At 52.9% G+C, this 11435-nt stretch overlaps 1 protein-coding gene across 1 annotated transcript; it reads left to right on the top strand.

The window, feature by feature from the left end:
* Positions 1-9279: 9279 nt before the first annotated feature.
* Positions 9280-9980, top strand: CLEC20A (C-type lectin domain containing 20A). The gene is given in 2 exon segments (XM_017891665.1): positions 9280-9910; positions 9913-9980. Coding segments are annotated over 2 exon segments (699 nt in total).
* The last annotated feature ends 1455 nt before the right edge of the window (positions 9981-11435 follow it).

Below are 11435 nucleotides of genomic sequence, written 5' to 3'. Positions count from 1 at the left end.
GCTGCCATTGCACCACTACACTCCAGCCTGGGCAACAGAGCAAGACTCTGTCTAAAAAAAGAGAGAAACATAAAAAGAGAAATGGGGGCCACAGAAGTCCACATGAAGGACACTGTGCAGTGCCGGCCTGGTGTCCGTGAGACTCCTCTCACTGACGCAGTGACCTTACCTGGCCTTCCTCCTGCTGCTCCTCCGGACGTCCCACTGTGCCTCCCACTTGACCCATCGCTTCATCTCCTGAGCAGAGCGCATCTCCTCCCTCAGCTGTGGCACTCACGGCCCGGCCTCAGGGTAGCTGACCACTGGGTGGACTACAGGACCCTCCTCTGCTGACCCTCCTTCCCGGCGAGCAGAAGCTCCGGGGCTCCCAGGCCCCTCCACTCAGACCCTGTCCCCTGGCTGTTGTGATGCCAACTCCTCTCTTCCTCCCTTTGTCCTTGCAGTTCCCCCAGCCCCATGGCTCCTGATACCAAGGCAAAGTCTCCCAGAAGCACATTTCTCTCTCCAGGCTCAGCAATAGGAATGGGCGCATTCAAAAGGCCCCACCTCCTCCTGCTTTCATTCATGGTGCTTCCTCCCCTGGCACCTGGCTAATATGAGGGTATTTGTCCAAACCTCACCCCCCACACTTTTTTCCAGGATGGAGTATCCCGTTTTTCAGATTCCCTTGAGCAGCCCTCAGCCATAGCTGCACCCCCCATGGTCCCTCCTGAGCTCACTCTCAGACATTCTCTCGAGTGCAAACCCCAGCTCCATGTATGGCCCCTCCTGGGGAAGCCCCTGGCCCCGCCTCTGCAGCCTCCTACCGCCCCGCAGTGCATTTCCACAGCTTGGCTCAAGCCAAAGGGGAGAGCAGCTTAGGGGCCGGGGATGCATGACACCATTTCCTTGTGGAAGGGTGGATGGCTCAGGCTTAAAGAGATGCTGATCTGTGTCGTTACTTGATGAGGAGCTTGGGCTTGCATCCTCTGGTTCCGTGTGTTTCGGTGGCCCTACCAGTATTCTTGCTTGTGGCTCCCTAGAGTCAATGGTTTGCCTGCTGGGATACAGGGAACCACTGTCATAAACCAGGTAGTGGCTTGAGCAAGCATTTTGTGTGTGTGTGTGTGTGTGTGTGTGTGTGTGCATGTGTGTGTGTTTCTTGGAGACAGAGTCTCGCTCTGTCGCCCAGGCTGGAGTGTGGTGACATGATTTCAGCTCACTGCAGCCTCCGCCTCCCGGGTTCAAGCAATTCTCCTGCCCCAGCCTCCCCATTAGCTGGGACTACAGATGCACACCACCACGCCTGGCAGTTTTTCGTATTTAGTAGAGACGGGGTTTCACTGTGTTGCCCAGGCTGGTCTCGAACTTCTAATCTCAGGCAATCTGCCTGCCTCCGCCTCCCAAAGTGCTGAGATTACAGGCATGAGTCACCATGCCTGGCCTTGTGTGTGTTTATTTAACCCACATGACTACCCTAAGAAGCAAACACTGCTGCTATTCCCATTTTGCAGGTGAGGAAACTGTTTAACTCAGAGGCTAACTTTTCTGAAGTCACAGCTCAGTGGGGGAGGCATGGCTACACAGCCAGCACTTTTGCCCTGCACCCCAGACTCTCCCCCGAGGGGCACATACCCTCTACCTTCCTTGCCTGGGGAGTAGAAGAGTGGACTGTGTTGACCGCTGCACCCTGTGACAGCATTTCCCACTTGACATTTGTAAAATTGTGGCTTAAAGAAATGAGTAAGTAGACACGATCCCTGCTTTTCCAGGCCATGCCCCGCTGCAGGAGGATCGCCTGCATAGTGCAGATGGAGGGACTCCATTCTTTCCCCCTGATGACTCAGCTGCCCTGAGGTGGGGCCTGGAATAGCAGCCTTGAGAAATGAGGCTGGGCTGTAACATCACACAGCCCTGCTCTAAACTCCAGGTCCTTGCCATACCAGTTACATGGCCTTGGGCAGGTTTCTTAACCTCTCTGAACTTGTGTCCTCACTTGTAAAATGGGATATTATACATTACCTACCTCATAGGGTTTTAACGTTTTATTTATTAGAATTAAATAAGGCAACGTATGTAAAGGGTGTGGCACACGCACCTTGCGAACCGTAACTGTCCCCAAAGGCCCCTAGTTCTTGAGGATGATACCGTCCAGTCCTTACTCCTGTGCCAGGATCTCTCAGGGTAGGAAGTTCCACTTAGCAGAGATACCAGTGATTCCCTTTTTGAATGGCTCCACTCCCACACCCAGGGCTCTGGACCCAGTTCAGAAGTATGTTGGGGTGGGAGTTGGGGGGTGGAGGAGGCTTCAGGGACAGGTGCTCATGTGGCGGTCCCTGCATTGTCCCTGAAGCCAGCTTTTTCAGAGGCACCCATCACATGTGGTGTGTACCCAACCCATCCGCTCCTTCCCCCTTCATGACTACTTGAAATAAATAAAACATTGAGAGGAAAGTAATTATGTATCTACAAAGCTATTGGATGAAATTGGATGAAATACTTGCTGAAGAAAATTACATGAAGCAGAACAGAAAAGACCAAAAAACAGTTACATAAAACAAAAGGAATTTAGTAATTTGAAAGGCAAGAGGATCAGAATCAGAGATAATATACATATTAGGTTAATGGGAAGAAAAATGGTCAAATTAGGTAAGTAATATTAACTCAATATTTGGTTGTAAAGGAATCAAGTAGAATTGTTTGCATTTAAGACTAGTTATTAAAACAGCACTTAAACCGGGGGAAGGGAGTGGAATAAATGAAAGATACAAGCAGCAGTAGCTCAGAAGGCAAGTGTTCACCCTTCCTCTCCCCGACCGGCAAAAAGGGCTCTTCAGGTTGAAGGAAGCGGGTCTGGCTGCCCAGTACCGAGTGCTTGCCCCTAGGGGGCGCCCAAGAACAGAGGCTCTCGCCAAAGAATCCAAGTGTCCCAGAAACACCCCAGTGACCTGCCCCAGCTGCTCCCCCTGCTTTTCCTGCCAGCATAGGGATTTAGAGAAGACCTTTTCCCTCGGGCAGAAATGGCCCCACGAGGCACAGGTGACTTCACAGGTCATGTCCAAATCCACACAATCATCAGCAGTAAATCATTTTTATCCAACCATTCATTCAGTCAACATATACCGACGGCCCCTCCTTGCCAGGCACTGCAACCCACACTTACAACAGAGGATGTGGAAATAGATTTAGGTTATAAGCCAAATAAACAGTTCAGAGCAGGGAGCAGGAATAAAGGGAATGAGCTCCTCACCGCAGACACCCTACCTTTCAGGGTGGGCAGGAGCTCGTAAGAGCTGCCCCTCCATCCAGCGGGACAGGGCCTGTGGCTCTGCAGTGTCCACAAAATGAACAAAGTGCAGATGAGCTTGGGGTCCAGCGGTCCTTGAGGATGATCGCAGCCCACGCAGCTGACAGAGGCTTCTGAGGACACAGGTGCTGTCCCTGTACTGCCCTCAGAGCACAGTCCTGGTCTCCAGTTCACAGTGCCTCCCACAGGGAGAGGAGAAACCTTCTTTTCTCTGAAGAAATGGAAGGAAGGCTAGCTGAGCCTCTTCTATGGGTCTGAGATGAGGTTGAGTGCTTTATAGACATGAGGCAGGATAAGCTTGTTAGCTAGTAATTTGTGTTTTTCCCCAGAGCCCTAGGCAGGAGTAGGACCTCAGAGAGGAGCAGCCGTGTAGGGGTCCCAGATTCTCAGAACATCCTCCGTCACTGGGGTGGCTCATCCATGGCAGAGCTGGCTGACCTGAAGTGACCCTAAGGACTGGAAACGGGTGTCTCAGTGGTGAGCAGTGCAGACAGGCCCAAGGCAAGACCCAGGCTCTTGTTCTTTCTCTACAGTCTGTGAGTATGTGTGTAAGACAGTGTGTGTCGGGGGAACAGTCCTGAAAAAAGAGGGGCTCTAATTTCTTCCTTACTTGGCAGGGTGAGCGCTCAGAATGAAAGCTAAGTTGCTTTACTTGTTACCAAGGTAGCAGAATAACTGGGATTCTCATACATTGGGGTAGGAGTAGAAAATGAGACAGCCACTCTAGAAAAGAAAGTGTTTCCTGCCCACTGGAGTTTGTAAAGTGCATCATAATCATAGCAAAGAATCCTCACGATACCGTAATGCCATTGTCAAATAGCTATGATGACTCTCATCTTGTAGATGAAGAATCAAGGCTCAGAGAAAATCACTGAAGCTGGCCACAGGGCTGTCTCCACTGCGCCTGCTCCAATGGTTGGCAGGGGTACTGCGGCCACGGCACACAACTTTAGCAAAAGCACTGTGGGAAACGCAGCTCCCACGTTGGGAATGCAGATCTGGTCGTTCTGGGAGAAAAGGTGTGGACTGTAGGAAAGTGAAAGTTGTCTGTCTATAAAGAAGGGTTCCTTGAGCCTGGGTAAAAATGGCATTCCCACGTTAGGGGAGAGGAAAAGAGCTGCTGGGAGTTTCCCTGAACTGTTTGGCTTCCTGTAGCTCATGCAAACCAAGTGTTTGTTCCTGGGCCACTTAGGAAGCCTGCTCCTCCCTCACTCTTGGTTCCTTTGACCCTTACCTAGATTTCCTGGCACAGCCACCAGTGAAACTCACATCCTGGGAGCCAGGGCTGTCCTCCCCCGCCCTCACCATTGGCCCTCTGTGTCTCATCCATGCCATCGCCTTCATTCATGTATTTAAGGTCTCTATGTACCAGGCAGAACACTGCATAGGAGCTGCAATCCAAAGAGAATAATAATAGCAAATGCTACTGTAGTAGTCAGGGTCCTCTAGAGGGACAGAACTAAGAGGATAGATGTATATATAAAGGAGAGTTTATTAAGGAGTATTGACTCACATGGTCACAAGGTGAGGCCCCACAATAGGTCGTCTGCAAGCTGAGGAAAAAGGAGGCCAGTCCAAATCCTAAAGCTGAAGAACTTGGAGTCCGATGTTGGAGGGCAGGAGGCACCCAGCACGGGAGAACGACGTAGGTTGAGGCTAAGCCAGTCTAGTTTTTCCACGTTCTTCTGCCTGCCTTTATTCTGGCCGTGCTGGCAGCTGATTAGATTGTGCCTACCCAGATTGAGGGTGGGTCTGCCTTCCCCAGTTTTGCTGACTCAAATGGCAATCTCCTCTGGCAGCACCCTCACAGACACACCCAGGATCAATACTTTGTATCCTTCAATCCAGTCAAGTTGACACTAATGATAACCATAACGCTTGTCATTTATTGAAAGGTTTTGTTGGGCTTGTGAGGGGCGAGTGCTTTGTGACTTTTGCACAGTCCCTGCTCTCAGGGAGCTCACAGTCAGGAAGGAAAGAAATGCAGGTGGAATTTCAGCCTGCAGTTCCAAGTGCTGCCCTCAGGGAGTGCTGGGCCTGAGCTGGGGTGAGGCTGCAGGGCCCTTCCTGGAGAGACTTGAGGGAGATGCCTGGGGGAGTGGCTCAATGAAAAGGTCACTGGCAGGGCGGCATCTTCCACGTCAGGATTGTCAGGTTCTCTTCTGTCCCCAGAGAGTGGTCCTGGGAGGCCCTGGCACAAGCAGGACCTGCTTCTGGGAGGAAGTCATTCAAGGCCACTGCTGCACAAGAGAAACTGTGGCAGGACATTTTTGTGGCTACATGAACAATTTCTCCCCTCTTTCCCTGTTGCCCATTCAGAGGGGCCGTTTGCCCTTCCATCAGGGAAGGGTGAGAAGGGGTGGAGTGCAGGAAAAAAGAAAGCCTTCCAGACTGTGTTTCCGAAAGCTTTGCCCTTAGGGCAACAGAGAAGGTCTTGCCCTATCTCCCGGGCTGGAGTGCAGTGGTACAATTACAACTCACTGCAGCCTCAACCTCCCAGGCTCAAGCGATCCTCCTACCTCAGCCTCCTGACTAGCTGAGACTACAGACGTGTACCACCATGCCCAGCTAATTTTTAATTTTTGTACAGATGGAGTCTCACTATGTTGCCCAGGCTGGTCTCAAATTCCTGGGCACAAGCAATCCTTCTGCCTTGGCTTCTCAAAGTGCTGGGATTATAGGTGCATGCCACTGTGCCGGCCCAGTCCTGTGCTTAATTTTGGAGCCAGAGCCTCGACGGGGCATGGGGGACTCTGACCGTGCAGAAGCAGAATTGTTGGGGCCATCACCTCCCAACCTCATGCTTTTCAGTGTCCTAAGCTTGAATTGCTGTCTCACCACTGCCTGCGGTGTAGTCCAGAGCAGGCTGTTTCACTTCTTCAAGCCACAGTCTCTCCCCTGTGAACCAGGGAAAACGGCAGCCCTCTCCCTCATGTGGTTGCTGTGAGGAGGGGTAGGAGGTAAGTCTAGCAAAGCCTGGTCCACAATTTCCAGCTCCTTCTCCCTCCTCACCTCCTTCTTCCCCTTCCTTCCTTTCTGCCCCTTGCTCCTCTGACCCTGAGGACCCAGGGGTCAAGCCTCACCCTGCCCTCTGCTTCCCTACTCCCTTTCTCCCCCAGCAGCCAGCCCCAAGGATGCATCCCTTCCGTCCCCGATCTGCTTATTAATTACCAGATCCATGTTGCCGTCCTCCTAAGTTGCAGGAGGACCTCTGAAGATGCTCTGAGAAATCAACTGGCAAAAGGAAGATTAATTGGAGGAAAGTCATACAAATTTATTTAACATGTGTCCCCAGGAGCCTTCAGAAGGCAGACCCAAAGATAGAGGGAGAAATTGATCATTTTTATGCTTAGGTTCAACAAAGTGTGGGCAGCTGTGTCAAAACATGATTGGAAACAAAAGGGTCTGATCTAATGTGAATAGACTGAGTGGGGAAACCTGGCCAGGCCTGTCTGTCTCGTTTCTTCTCGGTCTGTCTGAGCATGAAGTCCTTCCTTCTGGGCGTGGAGCAGGGTCCTCTCTGGAATGGGGGTTTCATGACCTACAGTCAAACGATGATCCCTTCAGATCATTTCTTTACAGCCAGTTTCTACACAGCAAGGCAAGGGTAAGTTAGAGTAATATTTTTAGGTTTTATGGCTGACTTGGGGGAAAAGGGGTTCTAGCTCCTATGACTGGCTTTGGGGAGAGTGGGACTGAGAGACAGGAAAGCAGGAGAAGGTCAGAGAAAAACTTGTTTCTGAGGCCTTCATTTTGGGACACTGTTTTCTGAGTCCCCACACAGGGATCTCTTCCGCATCCTCCAGGCTGCAGCTCCAGCACCTCACACCCTGCTGGCAGCAACAGACACTGGATAAGTATTTGTTTAGCAAAATCCAGCAGTTTGGGTTGCAAAGAGGAAGAGAGTAAAGAGCAAGGAATAAAAGGCCAGAAGGTCAGACGCAGCCTCTGCCATAGTCCCCGCCAGCTTCGGGGGCTTGTCCCGTGCCCAGCCGACACCCAGTCATCGCCCAGCCAGTGCCCAGCCATGCTGCCCCAGGCGTTGCTGCTCTCCTTCTGTGCAGCAGGTGAGGCCCCCCGGCCTGGAGGAGGGTGCCTGGCTCCATGCTCCCCAGGGCTGGAGGCTGAGGGAAGGGGGCACTCCCCTGAAGTTCCCAGATTTCCAGGTTGGAGGGGAGGCAAGGTAGAAAGAAATGAATACTTTTCAACCCTCAGAACAGGGGTGGGAAGGGAGCCTCGCCCTCATCACCCCTAACCAGACAGTACTCAGTCAGCATCCAGAAGGCAGCAGTCAGAAACAATGAGGCTCCAGCAGCTTCCATTCTAGCGGGGCTAAGACATTCCTCAAGGAGACGGCCTCGCAGGTCACTTCAAAAGCATGTGCAATGCAGGGAAGAACATCACCAGGGTGTGGACAGGGATGGGCATTGTGGGGGTCTGTGGACCAGGGAGCAGCAAGGGTTCTCGGAGGAAGGGAGCCGTGGGTGAGTCTGAGGGGGAGAAGGAGCTGCCAAGACAGCCAGGAAAAGCCCTGGCTGGGAGGGTGGCAGCTGCTGATGCGGGTGGGAGGGGAGGGCGAAGGGCCCCATGGCTGCGGCCCAGGTGGCAGTGGGCAGTCAGGTCTTAGGCCCTCTGGCTGCAGAGCGGGGGTGTATGGGGACTGCCGAGGGTAGAGGGGCCTTGGACCCAGGTGTCGGCAGGCACGCAGAGAAGGGCGAAGTTCAAGGCAATGGAACTGACTAGAGGCCACAGAGAGACAGAGGTTGCCACCAAGGCTCCTGGGTGGGGCTGGAGAGGCCGGTGGGAGGGGCACCCTGCACGGCGCTGGGGGGCGGGGGTTGACACCGTCCTAAAATCAATTATGTGGGCCACAGCCAGTCATTAAACAAAAAAATAAGCAGAATGCTTTTCCCGGCGACAGGAAGCATCCTCCGCTGTGGTGGGTGTGAGGAGCTGGTTCTCCTTGGCAAGTGCCTCCTCAGTTCTGGCCCCTGGCTTTGCTGCCACGGCCTGTGCCCAGCTCCTCATTCTCATTCTCCTCTCCTGGGGCATCTAGCTTGAAGGGTTCCTTATGTCCCGGACCTCCAAGGTCCTAGCACCAAGCCTTTCATTCCTCTCTGCCTCCCTCCACAGGCAGACCCAGGGCAGAGCAGAGCAGCCCTGGACCAACCACATTTACTGGGACCAAGGGGATGGAGTCAAGGAAGGAAGGAACACAGATCTTGGGGCTTGGGGTGGCTTCCTGGGAGACGTTTGATTTGCTCATTAGTTCCTCCCTCTCCCTTCCTTCCTTCCTTCCTTCCCTCCCTCCCTCCCTCCCTCCTTCCTTCCTTCCTTCCTTCCTTCCTTCCTTCCTTCCTTCCTTCCTTCCCTCCTTCCTTCCTTTTCAATACATTGAGCCCTTATGATGTGATCAGCATTGTGCTTGGCCCTAGGAATATAATGATGAATACGGCTTGTTCTTTGCTCCTAAGTTGCCTATACCAGGTGGTACAGATAGACAAACAAAAAGGTCTCTTCCCTGAAAGCTTTAAAAAAATTCTGATGCTAGTCCCAGCGGCAGATCTTTGCTCTAGGGTGGGTCTGGAAATTGGTGTATTTGAAAAGCTCCCTAGGTGATTCCAGGGTGCAGCTCTGGTTATGGGCCCCCAATGGAGGGGCAGTGCCCTGCCATGGATATGGGCCTGGAGCTGGGAGCCTGCCCAGGGTTCTTGAGTCTGGGCTGTATTCCTGCCCACTAGGTGGCCTTGGCTGTGCCTCTTTAACTCTCTGTGACTTGGTTCCTTCATTTGTAAAACAGGCAGAGTGATACCTCAGGCAGCTGGAAGAATCCCGTGAGCTGATGGCACACGGCGGGTACTCAGCAAGCTTTGTCTATCGTTATCAAGCACTGACAAAGGTGCACTGCAGCATATAGGAAAGGCATCTCACCTTTTCTGTAGAAAGGATGGGGCAGAAGGGTGAGGAGTTAGCTGGGCAAAGGGACTGGGGAGATGAGGGAATGGGAGAATAGGAATTGTGGGTTGAGGGAGCTGGAGGAGGTGGCTGGCTCTTCAAGAACAAGAGAATAGCTCATGCCAAGGCTGGGAGGTAGAGCTGGATATGACTGGTGGGCCAGCGACAAAGCACAGAGTGGGCAGGAAGAGGCTGGGAAGTCCCACCAGGGTGTGGCTGAAAGCTCTTTGAGGGCTAGGGGTTGGGCTAGGGACAGCCGTGCTGTGACAGCCTCTCCTGCTCCAGCCCTGCAGCTGGTGAGCAGTAAGAGGGACTTCGTTCTGGTCCCTGAGGCGCTGAGCTGGTACGACGCCCAGCAGCACTGCCGGCTGCACTACACAGACCTTGCTGACCTGCAGCCAAGTGACCTGTTGAAGCTCTACTCCCTCATGAACAGCACCCAGGCTTGGATTGGCCTCTTCTTCGACGCAAGCACTTCTGGCCTGAGATGGTCCAGTGGCTCCACCTACACAGCCCTGGAGTGGGTTCAGACGCTGCCCGAATTCGGGGTGGGCATCTGTGCCACGCTGTACACTCGGCTGAAACTTCCCTGCATAGGGGCTGACCCCTGCACAGCCCAGAATCCCTTCTTCTGCTACTATGGTGTGTTCACATTCATATTTCAGGCTTGGTCTTCCCCTAGGGGCCTCGCTCTGTTGCCCAGGCTGGAGAGCAGTGGCGGGATCATAGCTCACTGTAACCTCCAACTCCCGGGCTCAAGTGATCCTCCTGCCTCAAGTCTCCCAAAGTGCTGGGATTATAGGCATGAGCCATTGGGCCTGGCCCAGGGTTGCTTTTCAATAGCAAATGATGGTGTGGGGAGAGAGAGAGAGAGAAACACCCTTTCAGAGGATAACTGGTCATGACTTTACTGTTTTTGCAACATCACTTTCTCTCTGTGGCCTCTGTTTCTATTTCCTCTGCATACCTACTCTGAACACCCCATTAGAAAAAATGGGTGTAAGTCAGGATAGAATAAAAATAAAATCTGGAAAGTTCCTTTCTTGCCAATTAAGGATTTGGAGGAAAGAGAAAAAGAAAGGGAGCCAAGAGGAAAAGACAGGCTGGGGTTGGGGGATGCATGTGTACCTATGCAGAAGCAAGAGCAGAATTCAGTGCCTCCTTCTCAGGAAGCACAGGTGGACGGTTAGGGTCTCAGAGCTGGGCAGGAGGGGAGCAGTCGTCCTCTGGGAGATACCCTGTTTCCCGCTAAGTGGGGAGCGGGAGCCAACTCCTCGGTCATCGTTGCGGGAAATCCACCATCCGTACGCCATGCGCAAGGCTCCAGCTGTTGGAGAACAGCAGCTGCCTCCCTGTGTTCCACTGGGCCCCTCTCTGTCCCGGCTACCAGTGCCTCTGACTCCTGTCTTGTTGCTGTTGGGAAGATCATACGTGGGCTGGTTGTGGCGTGCACAGCACTTGCCTGGTAAGAGTGTCACTTCCTGCTTTTCCCTCTGTCAGCTAAGGCTCAATCCAACTCTGTGCCATCCTCACCTCTCAATAGGGTTATGGAGGACCAACCTCATATGTGCCCAGCACAGCCACATGGCGCCTGCCCTGGGACCTTGAGAAGTAGCAGGTGGTGGCTGCCTAGATTTAAATGCTGGGTTCCCAAGGGAGTAAAGAGATTCCTATGGGTGGTAAGTGTGCCTCGGACCAGGAGGCCTGCAAAGGGAGGGGTGTGCCTATGGGGTTGTCCCCTGCTCCCCACACTGTCCCCACACTCCACCAAGATGGGTCCTGACCTCTCACCTCTCTCCAGTTCTGCACCTCTGCTGCTAGCACATGGGGTCAAGTCAGCACTGTCTCTCCTGTGGGTCTGCCCTTGCCCCCTAAAGTCTGTTCTTTACACAGAGTGAGCTTTTAAAAAGGTAAATCAGATCACTTCCCTGTACACAAAAGAATCAGTAGGCCCTGACAGCACTTAGAATCCTGTCCTTCTTTAGCCATCAGGCCTCGACTCCCCTCTTTGGCCTCATCTCCTACTCCTGCCCCAGCCACATGACTTCCTTCGGCTCCTTCTCACTGCAGAACCTTTGTTGTGGCTCTGCTTGGGCAGCTCCTCCCACCTCTCTGCAAGATTTGCTCCCTCTCATATTCTCTTCAAGAGCAAGGACTCTGCTTGTCTTATTTCTGTCATTTTTCCCAGGGCGTA

The sequence above is a fragment of the Rhinopithecus bieti genome, unplaced genomic scaffold (assembly GCF_001698545.2).
Source record: "Rhinopithecus bieti isolate Rb0 unplaced genomic scaffold, ASM169854v2 scaffold_20101, whole genome shotgun sequence".
Taxonomy (NCBI): Eukaryota; Metazoa; Chordata; class Mammalia; order Primates; family Cercopithecidae; genus Rhinopithecus; species Rhinopithecus bieti.
This window is presented reverse-complemented; position numbering and strand designations above follow the sequence as displayed.